The sequence below is a fragment of the Pagrus pagrus genome (genome assembly GCF_965226575.1).
Source record: "Pagrus pagrus genome assembly, chromosome: 2".
Lineage (NCBI taxonomy): Eukaryota > Metazoa > Chordata > Actinopteri > Spariformes > Sparidae > Pagrus > Pagrus pagrus.
In genome coordinates this window covers 22,224,277-22,246,999 of record NC_140186.1, presented here as the reverse complement: position 1 = coordinate 22,246,999, position 22,723 = coordinate 22,224,277, and the positions used below count along the sequence as shown (strand labels likewise).

General features: G+C 38.7%; 1 protein-coding gene across 4 annotated transcripts in view; it reads right to left on the bottom strand.

Annotated features, from left to right (window-relative positions):
- The window catches only part of LOC311272887 (zeta-sarcoglycan-like), a 335,957-nt gene that overhangs the window by 83,621 nt on the left and 229,613 nt on the right, over positions 1-22,723 (bottom strand). For all 4 annotated transcript variants that reach the window (XM_084379627.1, XM_084379626.1, XM_084379628.1 and 1 more), the window contains one exon: positions 19,679-19,780. In XM_084379627.1, the coding sequence (XP_084235753.1) occupies positions 19,679-19,780 (102 nt within the window). The remainder of the gene's footprint in view (positions 1-19,678; positions 19,781-22,723) is intronic.

The following is a 22,723-nucleotide window of genomic DNA, read 5'->3' as shown; positions in this document are numbered from 1 at the left end:
AAATCCCCAGCCGAGTAGCTGCTCCCATAATTACTAGGGATGGTTTACAAGGGTGGGACATGAGAGAGATGAAGTGGATTCTCTTGATGGCAAAACACTGCATAAAATGGGACATGGGAATGGTTGATGATGAGATGAGAGTCTAAGAGGGACAACTGGGAATTTGTCTGAAGGATAAGACATAACGAATACAAGGGACGGAGAACAGTTCCAAACCTAAATTAACCTGTTGGAATATAAACATTTTCCATAATATGCAGTGAACATGGCGTCATTATTTGCCAGCATGAAAAGATTGGTTGTGACTTAATTTATTCTCTGCATCGAACATCAGCAACCAAGGGACTAGAGAGATGAGAGAGCTGACTTTGTCACCATTAGTCCACAATGACAGGTCGATATGAATGATAAAATGATATATACCAGGATCTGAGTGCGCATACACACATCAAAAAATTGCAATAGTGGTGATTTTCAAGACTTTCATTCCATCTGAAAGGACAAGGTAAAACCTAATACCTTCTTTAAATAGTACATGAGACACAGAAGACAAGAATGGGACAAGAGACAGAAGATTGAGGATGGATTTCAGGGATAGAACAAAAGAGTAGGCCGACTAATAGCATGAAAAATAATACATCTTAGAAATCACTTTCAATAAAAAGAAGAAATGAACCGATGGTATCTGAGGGTGGAACAAGACAAAAGCTGCATACAATAATTCACTTACTTATTCTTTTCCACTTTCTCCAAATGACAATACAAAGACTTTAAACAGATCACACATGACCTTTAACCTGCGCTGACTGATTTTTTTGGGTCATCTGGGGGCAGTGGAAACAAGTTGTGAACAGAACACTGACATATTATCAGTTTTTTCCTTGGTATGGTGAACTGATTAGCAAACAATTGCTTATTTACACAATCCAGCAGTTATGAAGCAAGATTATTATTCATTAGGAGTCATATGGCAAATGTCAGTCCAATATTTACTCTCCTTTTAGCTTTGGTCTCTTCCAACTCCTGAGGAAAACACCTGGCTCTTTAGCTGGTAAATGCTCCACTACATTCACCAGCTAGTCACTAACTTTGTGTCTGCTGTTTGATGCTGAGAAGGTATTGTATAGTGGGATTTTAGGGTACTGCTGCGGTCAAAAATGACACTATAAAAGCAATGAGAGTTAACCAAAACAGTAAAGTGTAAAAACACAAAACAAGTGTAAAAAAACAGAGTTTTTGTGCTTGGTCGGCCAAATTCAGGCTGTAACTCCCTGTCATTTTTTTTGCTATGAGTGTTCCCTCTCACATTGTCACACTGCAATATGATACACTGTTATTATAAAATACTGATTCTAGCTCCTTTCAGGGGGCTTGAAATATACATATAATAACAGCAAATTAAACAGACAAAATAGGTCATACATCAAGTTGTTAACTTACACAAACATACATATGTATCACATATGCTACCATAAGGAGCACAGACAAATAAACACTAACAAAGGACTGCAAGTACTTAAGTAGATAGCTGTTCACTAACTGCATTGTTTCTCTGCTAAGAGGCCAGTGTCAAAATAGTTCACTTAAGATATAAAGTATAAAAGTATTGCTAAAACATAAGATTTGAGCAGAGGTTTCCTTCAGGCGGTGCTGAAGGTGAGGGCATATTAAAAGTAATGAATAGAGAGCACTGTGGCTGGGTATTAGCGACTGGTTACCAGTGTTGGAACAAGGAAGAAATGGCTGTAATGATAAAAAGAAGACCAGAAATATTTCTCAAGTTGAGACTGTACAAAAACGTAATACACTGGCTTTACAAGAAGTAAAGAATGGGACTAGGGTGGGACAAGAAAAAGACTGTGGACACAAGACTTTTCAAAGGATAAATCACACTTCTTTCATCTCTCTTTTCTGTCTTTTTTCCCCTTGATCTCTCATTCAACTGTCTCCTCTTCAATTAATTTTCAACGCTCAGTGTTCCAGGCAACTGAAGACCCCCAGCTTATTTACATTCTTGTTATATCTCGCTTTGATCTCCATCTAGTGCCTTGTCCTTAATCTTAGTTCCCTCTGCTGTTACTTACTTTCTTGCACCTTCTTGTACATATTAGTGCTCCCTCTGAAAGATCTGCGTGGGACAGACATTCAGTCATTTTTATAGGATGATATTAAACAGCTCTCATCTCAAAGCAACGTCTGGATAGTGAATGTTTGTATGAATTTAGTATTATTTAGTATTTCTGAATGTGCCTGTCAGTTACTGTGAGATCTAACTCCTCTGCAACAAGTTACATTAGCTGTTAATAGTTGGACTTTCTGTTGGGATTTCTCTATTTCTCACTTTCTCTGTTCTCAGTTTTGGTTCTTGGTCCCTGTCTGTGTTTCATCCACTACACTTTGATCTGGGTCTTAATCCTCCTGGAGACCGAACTGGTGTTTGTTCTGTCTTTGTTCCTCCGTCTTGTTTTTGCAACGTTTGTTGTTAATGAGGAACTGTAGCACCCACACCCAGAATGGTATATCATTGAGTTTGCCTCTTACGTGTACTGTATGTTTATCCTCCTGCCAGGCCTGTGTTATAGAGATGGTTTTGATGTCATAGTCATACAGACCCCCTCCAGCATATGTTGCTGGATGCTATTTAATTGAACCAGATTCTTCACTCCATTGACTTTTATACCTGCAGCTTAATATCCATAACATTTTGCAGTAATAGGTATATTACTTTAATTTCTCTGAGAGGCCCTTGGTTGAAAATTCATATTGAATCACTTTATAGTTTTGCTATTTTATACATTTAAAGTTTCACTGCTCTAGGTTTTTCAAATGTATTTGTTCTGACAGAAGGTCCTGTGTGCTATGTATATTTTGAATTTCCCTGAAACAGACTTGTGATTTGGAGCTACATGAATGAACTTGATTGATATGGCTAAGTTTGGATATCCCAGATGTAACGGGTACCTAATTGTTAATACCATATCATCAGTCAATTTAAATTTGCTACCTGCCTTCTGGTTTTAACAGGACACATTTGGCCATCAAGGGTTGTCGTATTTATGGCTTTAAAGTTTGAAGGAGTCATTTTTCAATCTCATGTGTGTTGTGATTTCAGAGCACTGGTATTTATGGTATTATTTTGTTGCTGCTGGCAGGACCAGTGACTCCGGCAACAGCTTTCCAGTTTCAACTCATAAAGGATAACTACCGTTTTTAACAACATGGACCTTTTTTCTAGCAAAATATATGGTCATTTACTCACCCAGATAACTTTGGTGTCATTTGGCGTCGTTCGGACGAAATTAGATCCAGTGTAGTGCCGATATATCCATATAATGCGAGTAACGGGGCATCGACACACAGCCTCTATATAACGCATTATCTGCCACGAAACTAGTTAATTTCACTAATATTTTGTTACGATATGCTAGCGCTATTCCCCTCTGAGTCCGGGCTCGTCCGTTATCAACATCCGGGGTCAAACTAGCAGTAGCAGCTACAGGTAAACAAGCCGGGCTGTCGCGGGTGCGCGCGCAGCTCAGAGATGACATCTTCCAGGTCAGAGGTAGTAGATCAACCTACAGACCCCGGATGTTGACAACAGACGAGCCCGGACTCAGAGGGGAATAGCACTAGCATATCGTAACAAAATATTGGTGAAATGAACTAGTTTCGTGGCAGATAATGCGTTATATAGAGGCTGTGTGTCGGTGCCCCGTCACTTGCATTATATGGATATATCGGCGCTACACTGGATCTAATTTCGTCCGAACGACGCCAAATGACACCAAAGTTATCTGGGTGAGTAAATGACCATATATTTTGCTAGAAAAAAGGTCCAGGTTGTAAAAAACGGTAGTTATCCTTTAAGAGAGCAAAGCACCACAAAGGCTTCCCATCGTTTTTCTTTGTTTTTGTTTTTTTTTATGATAGTTGGCCTTTCTGTTCTACAGTTGTGCTAGGCTACAACATCTTAAGTGAGTAGAGGATCTTCAGTTATCACCTCAGCTGTGCCAGGCTGACATTTGAGTGCAGCACCGGGATTCTCTCAGTGGCAGATCTATTGTTATGTCACTGTGCTGTCCCTTGTGACTGTGGACCTCTATGTCAGGGCAACCTTAATCCTTCATAATTTTACCTGGAAGAATACCATGTGACGTCAAGAGGGAACAAATGTCAGAATGCTGCTGCTGTTGGCGCTTTACAGGAAGGACAGAGAGGCTGTCCAAGTGCTGGAGGCATTTTCCTCATATAGTAACTCCATTCAAAGGATGCCGTACCTTGACAACAACAACTGTTAAACTCCAGTCTGCCAAATTGTATCCTCTATTAACAGCCATCCATTATGAAGGAAAAGTCACCCACTTCACTTAAATATAAAACCAAGGCCCTAACTCAAAACCACCTAACCCTACTGGAATTAATAATAAGAGCTAAACAATTTGCTAAATGTACTCACTAACACTTAGTGTTTATAATGAAGCAAAGCAACTTCTTGAGTTCTGGAAAAACATGCTTTTTGCTACATGTGCTACTTAATCTCTACTAATGTCACACTACTTTCCTCAAATTATTCACCAGACCTGGAGCACTTAACCATGAGGTGTTGTCCCTTCAATTTACCTCAGGAGTTCTGCTGCATTTATAATGCAGATTATAAATGAGCGAGGATGCTCAACCTGAGGCTGTTTTCACGATGGCGGAGGACTTGCACCCTGTAATTTAAACGAGGGCTTGGTAAAATATGTCAACCACCTCCTGTCCGATTTCTTAGTCTTTGTAATGAAAGATTGAACCATTGATTTTTAACTACTAAAAGGGTCTATTGTTCATTTTGGCACTGTGGTTGACCATTTGTTTGTTCCCTTTTTGACTCTCTTCAACCAGCTCAAGAGTGCAAACCACAACCTAACACATATAAATGATAATTTAGATTAATCTTTTTTTTTTTTTTTTTCAAGCAACACACATGTACAGTAGGTTTTAGTTAGACTGAAAGAGGGGTTGATAAGTTGTTATGTACATTTTAATACTTTCCTTGCAGTTGCCATGCACCAGAACTGCTGCTGTCTCCAGCAAACAACAAGCTTTTTAGTGCCATTTTTAAAGCCTACAGGGTGAGCATTTTACACTCAAAACACAGGTGTTATGTAGAATTTCCCTTAAGGGAATTTGTGAGTGTCAGTAGAGACAAGTACTGCAACTGTGAAAGCTCTCCTTTCCAGCTGAGTTAGCATAAGACGTAATGTGTGCATGTTACACCGGAGCAGCAGAAAATGGAACGTGCTTACTTTGCACTCACGTTCATGTAACTGAAATGCTACTGATCTACTTACTATTTTTTCTCTGTCCGGCAGTTCCTCTCATACACACACACAGAGAGGAAGAGTACAATATGTAATTAAGGCTGAACCACATTGTACCAATGATCTACACACTGGTAATTAAATCTAATCTGTGTGTGTCTCCTCACGGCACGCATGTGTGTCTCTGCCAGCATGTGCGTATGAGCCAGGGTGTGTGTTTAATGTCATAAGGCCAGAGCAGTGTAATGCCATACTCCCGTCCAGTTAATTAATTCAAATGTCCACCCTTAATTAATTTCACACAGTGGATTGTGACCGTTCCCCTGGAAACAACCTGTGAATACATAATGCCAGCGGGGACAAGGTGTGTACTGGGGTGTGTGTAACTGCACTGTCGATGTGTATTTTGGGGTGTAAGTGAGTGACTTTTCAGCATGAGAAAGTAATAATTCAAATTGCTTGTATGGATGTCAAACAATTATGTAAAGTATATTTGTTTATACAATATTTATGTGTATTTGTGTATAAGAAAGACATAATCCACTGTCCTCAAGATGTTTTTTTCCTGTTTCATCTTGTCAAAGCATGACTGACTTTTCTAACTTTATATTAACATAGAGCTGTTAAATTTATTAGAATAATATACATATTATGTTGTACTGTCAATGAACGTTGTGTGTGTATGAATAGTTACGTGCAGTAAATGCAAATTCTATCCTCTGCCACGACTACACTATAGTCATAGTAAAGTGATAAGACTGGCTCAGGAGACCAAGGAATTGGCATCACGCAAAGAAGAGTTAAATTGCAGGTTTTACAAAACACAACATATCAGAAATCTATTGTGTGGTTCGATTTGTGTATATTGTGAAAATGAAAAAGACCAGTGCCATAATGTATGATTTATTAACAGCTGTTTTGAAGCAGCCACTATAGAAAAGCAAACAACTGAGACAAAAGTGCAGTCATGACATTTGAATGCCATTAAAGCTCAATAGGCTTTATGAAAATAATACGAAAGGCAGAATATACCTCTCATCTGACAGTCACCTTGCCTGATCTGAGACTTTTTTATGGAACCAGCTGTGTGCTGCTCTTTTCAGAGGTGGAGAAGTTGATAATACATTTGACAAACCCATCACTATGCCTTCATTCTTGTAGCCTCTTGAAACTATAACAAACTGTTTGAAAGCAATTCTAATGTAGTATAAATCTTGATATAGTCCATGCAATTATAACTGATAACTAGGCCTTTTTTGTTGTCTTGGTTAATGTCAAGACAGGCATAATTGAATGGTTATGCGGGTCAGTCTTATGCATGTTAAATAAATCTCAATTAGATGACTAGAAAAGACTGTATGGTACAATACTCAGGCAGTAGGAGGGATGTGCCCAAATTAGGGTTTATTCTAGCCAGCATAGTTAACATGAATCCCTCTCATGTTAGAGCATACATTCTGCACACCTAATTTGACATGGTGATTACACTGAACAAATGCTTTAACACACTTCAGTAAATGTATAGTTCTGGCTGTGGAATGAAACATCTCTTTCTCTTGACTGTCCCATTACCTAATATAAGCCCTCATTTTCCCACTGATGCTATCATTGAAACTAGCTGTGGGCTAAAAGATAAATTTGTCTGTACAAAGCTATCTGCTCGCCTGATCATTATGCCAATTACTGCACAGAAACCAGGATTGGGGGGTTATTCAAACTTCAATATACAAAGGACTTTCAGCTGTATATGCCTTAAAGCAAAGCGTCACGATCCTTTTTTGCTTTAAATTGTGGCAGTCATATTATAGCTGAAGCCATGGTTGTCACAGAAGGAGAGGACAAACACAGTGCTATATAGAGCAAAAAGTATAAAGTAACTTTGAGTTTTAGTAATAAAGTCTAAAAATAAAATTGCACTCAAGAAGAAACCCAGCCAACTATCAATGACCCTGAGTGTGTGTAGTTCACTGAATCAAATGTTAAATGGAGTGCTGGCACACAGCTGATGGCCTTGTGCTCAATGGTTACTACTGTCTCTATGCCAGCAATGCAGCATTTATGGATGTGGAGGGATACGCTGCACAGAGCCAGGATTCGTTACGAGGAAGGGAAAGCGTTCAGAAGCAGGTATTGCTTTTTTTTTTCTTTTTTTTTCTTTTTTTTTTACAATTAAATTATTAAAGAAGGCATGTCATCCCATGGGCATCCAATTGGGGTGGTGTGAGAACATAGGAGAAAAGGTCTTAAAAATAAATCATTACACCTTTTTTCTCTCCGAGCACAGGTTTGAATAATAGAAGCTGAATAGCACAAAGCAAAGAAAACTCATTATTTAAGTGTTAAGTAATAAATCATGTCTTTTCTCTAACATGAAATTCATCCTGACAGCTTCTGTGGTTGAGAAAACAGCCCAAGTATAACACATTACCTCCTGTTAGAAAAGAGTGCTGTGCGCTGCATTGAGGAAACTTCTACGCTACGCTGCATCAACAACATGTGGAATGAAGGGGTTTAATTTACTCTAATGATATTTTCACATCACATCTGCCATGCTCGTCAATGCAAGTAGTCTGTTCAGCTACAACATGGACTTTACAGTGCTGTTTAGGTATTTCTATATCTAAGACATCCTAACAAATCCCTTTCAGACAGACAAAAAAAAAAAAAAAAACCCACAAACACCTGTCAACATCTGGCTTGCATTTTCAGTGAGAAAAGGTACAATCAACATTCATTCCCAGCCCTATTTATTGGCTCCAGCTCTGATTGTCTATAATGGAAACATGACACCTGGGTAGACATAATAAATGTTGCCCCTATGTTATGATGCTCACTGAAGTTCTGGATGTTGGGACATAACAGTTTTTCTGTCTCCATTTAAGCAACACTTGGACATTATTCTTACTGTGTTGAGTTTAAAAGAGAGACTCTTTTCCACTGTGTTTATGCTGTCAAACATGACGCACCAGAAATAAAACTGAAAAAATAAAAAATAAACAGAAAGGCAAACACCACTGGCAATAGGAAAGGGATCAATTGCTTATTTTTAGCAGGTTTATCGGCATTAAAAAACCTGCCTATGCATGAAAGTATGTACAGTATGGAGACATATTAAGAGGGTCTCTGTTGGCCAGTGATTAAATACTTAGACGGTCTTAAGCATGGTGCCTAAAACTCTCAAAGGCTCCATGCAATTTAGTTTGATAAGGAAGCAACAAGGAAAAACATTTTGATGGAATTTTGGTGGAGTGACACCCATTTTAATGACAGCATCATCAACATGCTTTACATGGTGCGTCATGATGTGCCCTTTTTCTCCAGTCAAGTTTTGTGATGAGGGGATTTGTTGTGGCTTTTTGATGACGTGACCTCTGAGACAGAAGCTGGAGGGACGAATGGAATGATCTTTTGGAGCAAGGGATTAATATTCTTATTCATTTTGTCTCGTTTCCTCTGTCCCCTCCAGGGCCAATGTGACTTTCATTCTCCTGACATTCTGAAAAATGCTGTTAAATGTTAATGGAGACTATTTTTACATGGGTCGTGACCACGTCTGGCACACACGTACATGCGGGACACTCACACCGGACACATGGGGATTTTGGACATTCGCCCATGCAGGTAGACAAATATGCAGAGAGACACACACACATACACACTTAACTACACACCATCCTGAGTTCTGTCTTAAATAAAATTTAAAAAAACTATGATTGTACTCCTGCTTCTGGAAAAATGATCAAATGTTCCCCACTCCCCCTGGCATCACTAACCTCTTCAAACCTCTCTCGGTCAAACTTTTCTTTCTTCTTTCTTCTATTATCTTTAATTTAACTTCAGTGGCAGCACTGACTTCTTATTTGATATCTTTGTTAATGTTGTGGGGGACACGCGAAAAGCTTAGACATCTGACAAGAACTCTGCATGCGTCTGCTGGTGGAGCTCTCATTTGGTGACGTCGACACTTATTATCACAGACAAGTCAAGTATTTCCTCTTTCTGCAGGCTGAAGGCAGGAGAAATCCTAATGTCACTAGCGCCAGCCACTACAGGTGACATGCTGTGCAAATCAAAAACACTTCACATTTGTTGGACTTTGGAGATGCCACACGTTGAGTGTTCTGTTATGACGGACTGGTGTGTTCACTTTTTATGAGACATAAGGACATTTAGTGAAAGAAAGCAGCATTAAAAGCATTTAAAGCTGGTGAATAGAAGCTGGGCGAGATCATGTAATATGCACCATAAGTTAAGAAATACTTTCTCATGAAAATGCATGAAAAGGTTAAAATATCAGCACTTTAGATATATCACTTGTCTATCAGGTGCAGCTATGTCATGTTCTAGCTCAGTAAAAATTGTATTGTTCTATGTGTTCAGCCACATAGGCATAACTTATGACAAGTGTGTCTTTATAATACAGTAATGAATCACTACAGAGCAAGCCAAATATTCCCCTCTACCTTGCAACATTTGTGTAAGACCCGCTGGATTACAGTACAAGCAGCAGTAAAGTACAGTGCAAGTAAAATTCCCTAAACCTTCGAGGCATTGTGTGGAATGTGTTACTGTCAGTGCTCTATCCTTGTTTGGACAAACATTATTGATAATATCAATCAGGGAAAGTGCCACCAAATTTACCAAATATGCACCAATCATCTCAGTAGTACAGAGATTGTCTGTCTGTCTTAACTCACCACCCAAACTGACATGTTGACAGTATTTAATATCACTTAAATTGCACTTGAGTCCCACACCAGTAGAGACTTGCATTCGTCATATCACACCTGCTGAGGATGACATGCAATTTCAATCAAATGTTCCTGGTGGCTGGACTTCCTGTTGAGTGTCTGAATGATTGCTTGGGATTTAGTTTTTTCTACATGAAAGGCATCGCTTTCAAAAAGACAAAGACTGCTGTGGACATAAAAACATGCCACTCTATCCAAGACAAAACAAACAAAAGAAATAATACAACAAAAGCTATTATTCTGAGAAGAAACTCGCATCATGCACCCCAGGTGACACTCAATTAAAATCAAATGTGCTTGACGGTTGGACTCTGTGGCATCCTTTTCTTCATCACAAACACAAGGCATGAATAGAAAGTCAAAAAAAAAAAATGGTTTGCTATTATTCTTTAGAGAAAGTTGCAGGCGCAGGCCACCCCCAGTAACATGCTATTAAAGTCAAACAAAATCACACTGTTACAGTTCCACTTGCTACAGCGCAACAGTTCCACAGCAATAGTCCTGGAATTATAGCCTATACCAAGGTCTGCATCCGTTCAGTTACATTTACCCCGGATTGTTTACAATGCTGCAAAGTCAAAATCAATAGGGCCTGCCAAGACGGGAACAGCCTAATGTTCCATTAGAAGTCTCTGCTATTCAATTACTGCTCCAGAGTTGGAGAAGTTTCAGCTAGCTCAGGTCCCCAGAGGAGAAGCACAGAGAGAGTATGAGGCAGAGAGAAGGAGTAATAAATCTAAAACTGACAAACAGCAAAAATAAAGTTATGGCGTCCTCCCACCTTCACCCACCCCCCATATTCCTCAGTCTTCCTTGAAGCTGCAGTACAGGATATGGATGAGAGTACCGCTTCAATTAGTGTTGCTTTTAACTTTTTCATTTTATTTCATATGATCATTATTGTTTCTCACATTTTTTTTGCAGCTTTAATTATCGTTTCACTGGGGTTCATTTCTTCTTCCATACTAAAGGCCCTCCCTCTCTTTACCTGAATGCATATACACTAGCTCCACTGTCTGTGCCAAAGGTTTTTTTCTTTCTTCTCCCCAGGAAGTGAAGCCCTTATCCAGGCAGTCTACTGCGCATAACTAGGCCCGTCTCCGGGGAGCCAGTAGCACTACAGGGGTGGGAGAGGAAGACCGACATAGAAAGAAAGCAATAGAGAGAGGGAAAGAAATGTCACAGACAGGGGGTAGAGGAAGAAAAGGCCTAATAACAGGGAAAGAGCCACATAAGAGGAAAAGTCAAATCATAAAGATAGAGGGGTACAGCAAGAGAGCAGTATAAATGAAGTTTTCTTTGTATCTCCTGTGGTGGTGATAGGTCGTCATGGGGTCCCTATGGGGACAATTATAGGGCCTGGTGGCAAGCGTCAGTGTTTGTGTGCGTATGTGGGCATGTGTGTGACACTAAAGACAGGCCTTTGTGGGGCTAGACTCAGAGAGAACACTGCATCTACTGTGTGCCTTTTAAAATACACCAACACACCTTGAAATACCCTACAAAACCTGCTGCTCTCAAGATAATCCCACTGCCACTGGCTTACACTGACGCCATCTTCCAGGTAAAGGCATACTATTACATTCAATGCATTATCTATATTATGTAAATACTCAATATATACAAATAAAGAAAAAAATGTCATGCCATTCGGGGAAAATTTCCCAACTCAGTCATACCATACCTGCCCACCAGGTGGCAGTCAGTTCAGCCACCTCACTGCAAATCTTATTTGCTGATTCTCCCGTAATATTTGCTATACAGATGTTGCCTTGCTGAGACTGTCCTCACAAGACAAACGCCAGCATCATCGTTTTGACAAACGTTATATGTATATGTTTCATGAAGATATACAAAGATAGACAATATGTGTCTACTTCCTCCCACTGTGCAAAAATTAATGTAAAATGTCCCGGATACAGAGTCTACGCATGGTGGAGCTATGGTATCCTGCCCATATACCCGTCTGACTTAACTGTGAGCAGAGCTCAGCTATCAAGTTTTTCTCCCTTTTCATTTCATCAAATCCGCGATTTAAACAAAACAGAAAAGGTCTGGCCCATGTCCCATCTGCAAGCATAGAGGGGGAGAAGTTAATGACCTATACTGCACTCTGCCACCAGGGGTCGACTGAGTTGTTGGATCCGCTTTTGGGGAGCTATGATGTTGTCCATCTTTATACAAATCCAATGGTATGTTCAAGTGAAAAAGCCTTCTGATGTCCACAGTCCACCAAAAAGACAGCTGCTCGATAGTTTTTTTGTTTTTTTTTCTTTTCCAAAACCTTGTCGATGATCAGCCCTTGTTTTCCCAACACTACCTACCAACCAAGTGTCAGTATTTGACAGGTTGGGAATGAGGCTCAACAATCAACGATCTTACATGTTGCCAGAACAGTGATTCCTGCTGATACGGACATCGGATCAGAAAACTGTGTCATTCTAGAGAACGTGGACAAACAAAGCATTTTCTTATTCAATCTGAAGGACTTGTTCCAAAGAGTTCCTGTCATTCCTGCTGACCTGTTAGTACCTTTTCCCTTCCTGAAACCTGAATGCCTTTACCTTATCCTCCACGATGTTTGTTCACCTGATTCAGACCTGCCTGCCTATTGATCAACCAGTCTGTAAGATCAATCAGTAAAGTACCTTTTGCACACCAATTATGTCTGTGTCCACATCTTTCTGTTGATGTCCGCCACATTTGTTACACTGTGATCTGTCCACAATGCGTACCCTGGATTTTCCATAGTGAATGTGGCTGATCCATCCTGTGCCATGTTGCTCTACACGAATTGTCAGAACGCATACAGTGTGCTGTGTGTGGTGTCTTCCAAGCGCTGGCTTGTGATGTTGCTCCCAGGGCTGGCAGAGATTTTGGCTGCTTACCAGCTTTATTCTGTGGCCACACAGTCACTGCTCCAGGTCCTGTGTCTCTCGCAGCTTCCCTGGTGCCTCCACATTCCTGACAAGTACTTTTCTGTGCTTCTCCGGTGCCTTCCCGTTCCTGCCTGCTGCCTTGCAGTGTTTCCTTGCCAGACTACGTGTGTTGCGCTACTACTTGTTATGTGTTTGCTTAATGCATGCCTGAAATGTGCCTTCCCATTTTTCTTGAAGACATATCCAAATATGATCACATTCATATTTGCACTAGTTTCTTTTGTTGCTTTGGTTTTACTTGGTAGATCTGACAAGAAGTAAGCAGGGAAATGTTCAATGCCTTTATGAGCACCAGGATGGTCTGTGGATTGTGCCACATTTTCTGTGATTGTTAAACTACACATTGTATGAAAGAAATATGGTATTTTTTGTACAGTGTTCGCTTTTTTAAAATAATTTTTTAATCTTTTTATGTATCCATCAGCTATGCCTTCTGAAAAAAGAAAGACAACAATCAATGCTTTTGATTATAATCTGCAAGCAACTACACACAGGACGCATCACCAAAAGAAAAAATCTCTGAGCACATTATCAGAACTTGCTTGACAAAACAAAGGTTTGTTTGCAGCAGTTTGTTCTGCAAGAACCAGCAACATTGAGGTATTTGAACTCACTCTTTAACAACACAGCAATATCTATTATGATATAACAAAACACTGACACAATAAAAACATTTAATCTTTCCAGCAAATATGGAAATTAAGGCCACAAAGGAACATAATACTGACTCTAAGAAAATAAACACCATAATTTGCAGTACATGTTGGACTATTAAGTCTGCTGTTATTCCACCAATTAGTTTCTTTGTCTACCATCCCTCTTGTATATCTGGTATTCATACCTTTTTCTTACATCCTCTTACATTTGTTTGCTTCCCTCTGATTTCTTTACTTCTAACCTCCTTCCCCTTTTCTCTTCAGTTATCTTTTTCCCTCCCACCCAGTCAATCTAATTTCTCAGTGTCGCTGTTAATGTGTGGTGTGCATGCAGTGTTCTGTATTTAGCTCTCTCTGGGAGTCACAATGTTCGTTTTACCTTACCCACAATGCACTGCTGTGGAATGGCCCCAATTATGCAAAATGTGCATGTGTGTGTATATACGGTTTTTGTATAAGGCATAATGCAGTGTGTGGGAGGGATGCCATCTTCATCTTCATCTCTATCTACATGCCTGTACATCCTAAAATATATTTTCTCAAGAAGCTTCAAGGCATACTATGCAAGATTTGTTGATTGTTATTTGTGAACATATTAACAGGTTAACAGTGGCTGGTTGTTTGAGTCTCTCATTCGTGTCTCACTACATCATTTGTCTCAACCTATCTGCCGGAAAATGTAGATATGAATGTCTGAAAACCAGATCTAATCTCAATCTCCTCTTTACTGCGTCACATATTTCCCCTTTTCCTCCCTTCCTGTTCATACCTGGCTAATAAGTCAGGCCCAAAATGCTGAGCATGTCAGTAATGATGCATTAACATAATCTCAGCTGCCATTCCTCTTCTCTCTGTTCATTCATGTTTTTTGTCTCTCATCGCTTCTTGCCTTCCTTGGCTTCTCTTGCCATTTTCTGTAACTATCTGTATTTTCTACTTCACCATCACTCTCCATGCTCAAGTACTCTTATCTCATCCAGTTACCCAGGCCCAAGGGATCCTCTTTAGTTTGTGTCCCTGTTTTTTTAGCATTGTCTCGGCTAATGACATGGTATCATTTCGATGGGTTCTTGGTGTGAAGGCCATGAAACTATCCAATATTTACCATACACCAGGGCAGTTCAGCCAAAAGTTCTTGGAGCTGCAAGCTGCTTTGTTTTCTCCTGTGATAATATGCCTCAATGTTTGTACATCACTGTATGTGTTGTTTGAAAAAGAGTGTTGGGTGATTTCAAACTAATGGCAAGCTTATGTACTGTAATGTGTAAAAACACGACATACACTAATGTTAATTGGTTGCTTAAATTTAACCTAATAGTAAGGGATGAGCGAGGACACCATTATCTGTAGCTGTACCTGTTCAACTAAATAATCCATATCTGCATCTGTGTGCGGGTGGATGGTGCTCAACCAGAAATGTTTGACAGAAAGTTGTTAATTCAACCCTGAAAGTCAAAAAGGTTGATCAGAAGTTACTTTATTTATTTTATAAACTTGGATCAAACTTTTATAAACTTAAATCTTAGTCATCTACCTAATGAGGATTTTTCTTCATCACAAGTACATATATTGACACATTTTCCTCAAGGATACTCATGTACAATATCTGTTCCAGGTACTTCAGCCAACTACTTGCTCACCCCTACTAACAGAGCTCATTTAAAATCCAAGGAGATAAATATGTTTCTTTGATTTGTGGTCTGGATTGTTAGTCAGCAGCTTTGTAGCATGGATCTCTGTCCTGAACTGTGGATGTCACTCTGTGCTTCTGTCTTTTGTCTCCCCATCTCTCCACAGTACGTCTCTTCACAAAACCAGCAGTAGACTGTTGTGTCCCCAGGGAGCTTAGTGGATACTTCTGATTCAACATGCTCCCCCAGTGCAACCACACTTCACTGTAAAAGCGTACTGACTGTCAATACCAAAATAAGAGCATGCCTGCTGTTTAGAAAATGTGAGGGCGACCTGCTGCTTGCTTTTATGTAAGAAGATAAGCTCAGCCTCAAACACACACTCAAATACACACATAGTTGCACACACACAAATATGCAGTGGTTTCCTCACTGACATAAAACATCAATATCTGCTCTAAAGAAAGTAAAAAAAAAAGTTTTGAGTGTAAACATATCAATAGATACTCAGAGGTGCATGCAACCCTCACACACGCATTATCGCACAGGCTTGTGAATACAACAGTTGACAATCATACACTTGTTGGATACACAGATAGAGGACAGAGAAAGACACACAGACACACACAAACAGGCTCTTATCACACAGTGTAAAGCTTCAAAGGAAACAAAACCACGGGACACTGTATAAAACAAAACAGAATGTGATCAATGATGAATCCTTTATGACATATACTAATTTGAGCGTAAAGACAGTATATTTTATGATTCATCTCATCAACTTCATTAATTTTGGATAAATATCTGCTTATTCTGATTTTGATGCCACAAACACGTTGGGATCAACACGGGAGAAGGGAAACACTTGGAAAATTGTGGAATGCTCCAAAAACACCTGTTTGGAACGTTCCACAGGTAAACAGGTTCATTGGTGACACGTGATAGTATCATGATCGGTATGAGAGCATCCTCGAAAGGCTCAGTCATTCACAAGCAAGGATGGGGTGACTTTGTGAGGCACATGATTTAATAAAGGATATTACTACACTTCTTACCACAGTTGTCTGTAAACATGGTTCTTTTGCAAATTATTGTATCAGTTTTTATTTACATTTTACACAGTTTCCCAACTTTATTGTTTGTACATAAATAGAAAAAGGATATGTTGTGTGGTCATGTATAACTGTAACTAGAATTTATACCTACAGAGGGTGTTTCTATCAGCATATTTAAAAAGACAGCATCTTTTATTGATGTTTGATGTCACATTTTGTAGCTATTCTATTGATACATTATCTTACTGTAATTGATTCAAGCATTGGTTTTGAAGTGAACAAAGGATTTTGTTGACAGCTTGTGGTGGTCCGACCCGACATGCATGCACACAATCCCACTGATTTGTCACCCTGTTCTTAATTAAATTATTCTTAGGTTCAAAGTCATGCGGTAGGATATTACTCACTGCCATATTGGAAGCAATACACTGGGATGTAACAGACTCATGTTTAATCATGTTGATGTGAGTGTGATTCTGCATTTATGTCCCATGGGAAATAACCTGTATAGTGAGAGCTGCTTCCTCCATGAAAATGCCATTAATGTCAGCTTTCAGATAATCAAGAGTAACGCAAGAGGATGGACTTCAGTTTCTCTACCATCTCTCATTTAAAAATATGTTCTGTCACGTCTAGAAAAAGTTTCAATGACTAGAACTAAAGTAAATGATTTTCATAACATCACTCATTTTTCAATCATCACTGCACTAATTTTAAGTGCAATTAAAGGAGTGCTCATTAGATTTAAATAAATGTATTAAAATTGTATTGGTTTAGGGTTGAGTGTGCTGTATGCTGTACAGATTGTAAAAACCTTTGAGAAAAAAAAAACTCACCTTAGAGGGAGAACTCTGTTTGACCAACACTATATGACATACAGTACATTCAAATGCGGTGATTGTGATAGTGACACTGGTGTTTAAAGTTTGTGGTATACATAACAGTATTTCCAAAATTGCCACGACTGCAAGAAACAATGTGAAATTAAAATAAATATTGTAACTACATCTCCACCAAACTTGCTTGACCCGTACAGACTTTCATAACTGAAGCAGCACATTTTACTTTTATTTCCCCTTACAATTGTACCGTTATTTACTTGTGATTCTTGAGGCTGGCTCGTATATCTTCAATGTGAAGAAAATAACAAAGCACCCACAGCTGAAGTACCAAAAATCTGATTCATGAAGCACTTGAAAAGCACTTATCGTATTTCTCCTCTACGCAAGTGGTGTGGATAGCTCTCAGGGTTATCATGCCGTGCATTTGCAAGAGTCATGGTAAAACGACTGCTAAAGGCCTTTTGTGACATCCAAGCCCTTTCCTTTCTGTCCAGTTAAAAAGAAACATCAAATGAAAGCAACATTTTAGAGAGTTGGAAGCAGAGTTTTTCCTCCATCTATTCCACTCATAACCATGTCAACACAAGCATGTGTTGATACTCCTTTTATCTCCTCTTAAAACCCTCTTCTCTTCCTCTCGCCTTGCTTCGCCTCCCTAATTAGATTTTTTGTCTTCCCCAAAACTTCTTGTCTCAATTCATTCAATCCTCAGCATCATTCTTCACTGTTCATCCGTCTCCACTCTTTTTCTTCAACACCTCCCTGTTCTTTAAATCGGTAAACTCTGCCATCCTCTGTAGGTCACATGTAGATATTAGTACATCCGTCACCTGAGCACCTCTATTCATCCTGGTAGTGTGATTTTTTTTGTTGTATCACTATTCATTCTAGTGTCTTTATGTGTTTCCCTGACTACAGCCATAAACCACATATTACGTACAGCGTATTTCATTATTATTGTTTATAAAATGAATGAATGTTTTCTTTTTTTAAACTAAAAGTGTGATACTTCATTGGACAACTATTTTGATAGTTGATTAATCAGATTGAGTATTTTTTTTTTTATATTAAAAAAAGGCAAATTCTCTCATTCCAGCGTCTTTATTGTTAATATTTGGTAGTATTTGTTAATATTTTGTGGTTTCTTTACACCTCAATGCAAAGTTAACTGAATATCTTTGGGTTGTTGAGTCATTTGAGGGTGTCATCTTGGGCTTTGGGTAAATACATTTGTTTTAATGATTTTCTGAAATTTTACGCAACAAACAACTTATCAATTAACCAAATTTCAACATAATCACTCAACAACAAAAATTAGTTCCAGACCCATTATATTAAAAAAGTTTTACATGACATGACATGACATGCATTTCATCATGTTAAAACAATTTACAAGCTTATCCCTAAGTGACTTCAATTAGGAGAAAACATGGTTCTTGACAAGTTAAATAAACATCCCTTTCAAACTTACTTAAAGCCCTCAACATTGCTGTCAAGCTCACAGTGTTGATGCTTACAGCTAAGGTAAAGCTTTTGTGCACTCCTCACAGAGATCATCTGCTGTGAAAACCATGTACATAGGTGTGAATGGCGTTTCAGTAGAAGAGGAAGTCCATGCTAAAGTTGGTTCTAAGGGAATAGAACTGCTATAAGCTATGTCGGATTTTGGTATAATACACATTTACCTTCACACATTTTTAGCTTTATAGTAATGAAAAACACCACAGCCGTGTGGAGTATTACATCTTTCATACATTTCCTGTATATCAATTGTCCTATATCTTTCTATCCTGCTCTATCACACCATTAATCACTTGCTCCGCTCCCCTCGTCCACACACACACACACACACACACACACACACACACACACACACACACACACACACACACACACACACACACACACACACACACACACACACACACACACACACACACACACACACACAATGTGTTTGTGACAGCATGTCACTATTCAAGTCAATCCCCCTGCTTACTATTCATATACATGAACACGCACACACGCTCGAGCACACATACACACAGTGTCACAAGGATTGCCCTATATAGAGTGACATAGTGTTCATGTTGCCACAGCTGATGGGATCGATGATGATACTGTGTGTGATGAATGGAGATATTGGAAAAGTGCTGGATCATATACAGTGCTATAATATGTCAAATGCATGACAAATAGACCCAGACTGCTGGGAACAGCATCTGATTTCTGCTCATTATAGGGGTGGAACATAAGGGCATACACACACATACACACACACATATACTGTACACCCCTACCACCTAACTACACACAGGACTGATATTATACAAAATTCAGTGCAGCATACACTGCAAAAAATACGAACGCAATTGAACCTGAAAATATCTTTGACTACATTTCCACCAAAACACATGAAAGCACACATACTCACAGTCAAACAATGCATAAAGTTTTGTTCTCGTATACACACATACGCTCACACAAAGACACGGTCTTACCCTGCGAGACTGGATCTCTTTGACGTATAAAGGCAATAAGAATTCGGACACTCCCTCCAATCTGACACCTTCCTTGGTCACCCGCAGATTCCCCATACCATCCTAAAAACAGATACATAGAGAGAGATAGAGAGAAGTTCAGTGATTATTCAGAGAACAAGTGACACGTCAATTTAAAATAATCTCAATTCATTTGCACACAGTTTCCTCATATCCACGGAGTCAGCAGGAGTATCCTGTGATTTACTCTGCTCAGCCATATTCTGATGGGTCTTCTGTTAGTCATATGCATAAATAATGCAGGAATTTATCACTTAAAACGTCCCATTATGTTATACACAGCAATACACACGGACACAGCAGAGAACAATGGTAAGACACATTTGTTAAGTCAATGAATTATTCAAACAAGGAAAATGCAAAAGGTTAAACGGACTGGGGATCTGTTATAGAAGAAGTTACATCTGTTACGTTTGGTTAAATATCTTGAGTACAATTTGTGTTAAATGCCCAGACATCCCTATTAACTATGATTTAAAGGTTCAGTTTGTAGGGTTTAGGGGGTTTCAGGGGGCAGAAGACACAAAGTTGTCAGAACTGCACTGAAAACAGTAACCCAGCAAAAGCGATATACTGTAACTCCTGTAAATTTTGGGGGAAAAATTAACTCAGCTTCCATTTCTGAAAATACAAAATGTAAGGCGTTCATCCTGTTTCATCCGCTCTACCTTGCAAGTTTGCCTTGATTTAATATTAACATAAGACATTTACACTATTTAAGGTCTTTAGATTTAGACAATTTATGATGTCTTTGGAGCTACTCTATATCTCCAGATATAGAGTAGCTTCTTATTAAAAACTGTCATTGATGAGCAGCATAATATTGATGTGAGAAGGGAGTATCATGTATTCACACAGGTCTGCTTCATCTACTTTCAGATCCTGTTTTACAGAGTACATTTTCAACTGTCCTATAGGGGTATATTTTTAATGTAAGCATGTGATCATTTCACATATATTCAACATCAAAGAGCATCATATAATTACACTGCAAAGAAACCGAAAGCAAAGGTCAACAGAAGGGCAAATAATGAGTTACAAAGGATATACATGTTGTTTTTACTTTGTTCTCATTCAGCAACAACAGATCCCAGGAGTCTTAGGCACAATGACAAAGCTTCATAAAAGCCGCAGTTTTGAGCTAACACAATTGTTGTTTTATATTTGTCAAAATGACAAGGTGCAAAAAGTTTAGATCGCGATTTAGCTTACAGACAGAAAACCCCAGGAACATATTTCAACATGTCAGAAAGACAGATGAAAGAAACCCCTGGTGAGAAAACCCATCGAGGTATGGAAGAGAGTGGAACAGCGAGGGAAGGATTTTGGCTCTCTATGGGGAGCCTCTTCAAACAAAGGTCAATGCACTAAACTCACAAATGACACATTTTAAGCTAAAGCTAAATCCTGCTAATATAAGAACGATGTAAAGCTTTGACAGATTTACATTTGCCTTTTTTTTTAGACCTTTATTTTTACTTTGCAGTGACTCTAAACAATTAAGAAAAAACAATTGTTTCCTTCTTCATCAACACTATAAGAATCCAAAAAAAGTTACTTACATTTGTAAATTCTCTATCTTTTCTCAGCATCATGGGGTCATCAAATGACCATAAAAGTTTACTTTAAGGAAATTCTAGACATCCCTCACTCATGTGAAATAAAATGATTTTGAGATTGCTGCATATACAAATTCATGCTGCATTACTTCAAATGGGTCAACATGTTTTTTTGTTTTTTTTAGGGTTTCTTTGTTTTTTTTTACAATAAAAAATAAACACATTTAAGTTGTATGCTTTTCACAGCATCATTCCTGATCAGCTGACTGGCTCTCTGTGATAAAAATGACTTTGTGCCGGTTTATGATCAGTCGTGCTGTATTTTACAGATTCTACACGAGTGAATGCTTGAAAGATTGTTGGATGAGACTTACATGGTAACATTAAATTCCTTTCACACAGTCACGCAGGCTGTTAGGATAGTATGGGGCTTTTACAGAGCGAAAAGGCAGCTACCGTACCATGTCAAATCGGTGCAAAGCAGAGTGACAGCGGGGGAGTGTAGCAGTGCTACAGCTGTTCTGGTCATGTGCTTCAGAGTTTCAGAGTTCAGACTTCTGGGTATTGTAGTAGTTGTCTTATAAAACATATGTCCGTAGACACTCATATCATTGCTTTGTTTTTATAAGCCAAACTGGTAAGAGATGAGCTGTAAGTATTTAATTAAAAGTAAAAGTAATTAAATTCTAAAAGTCATTTTCCACAGACAGTGTTTTAATATATAGTTTTATTCTTTGCACATTAGTGTTAGTCCCAATGTTTTTTCCTCGTCTCAGTTAATTATTGAAAAAAACATATTAATAGAAACACGTGACGTGTGTTTGGGGTTATTTTGAATCAACTTTCGACAGGGAAACATTTCCAGGCTCAAAAAGTTGTTGCCAGTTTAAATTAAGTTATTTTGGGGTTAAAATCTTCAACAAACAACGTGGATTGAACCAATTCAGCCTTCAATTCGAATCACTCTCTCACAGAACGTGTTGCTCGATGACAAATTAGTTTTGCTTCCCTGGTTCCCAGCTCCTTTTCATGTTCACAAATATTGATGAAACTGTCCATGAAGATGGGAATTCTGTTCGGAGTGCTGAAGCAAATTATCATTAATTGTTAGGTGCAACAAACCAACAAAGCCTTTCAAATTAAAAATGTACTCGGCAGAGAGAGATAGAGGAGAGAGAGACAGTGGGGGAGATAAATTGGGAGGATAGATAATGAGGAAAACAGGAGAGGAAATGGAAGTACAGTGGGGGGAAAACAAAACTTAAAGAGGAATCAATCACAAAAAAACAGAAGATATGGAATCAGTGTTGTCTTTTCCTGGTCTTAAAGCCTGCATTACAGTAAAATGATGTCATTTTCTAAACTTACCAGACTGTTCTATCGTTATACTTGCCTTTACCCATTTAGTCATTACATCCCATTAAAG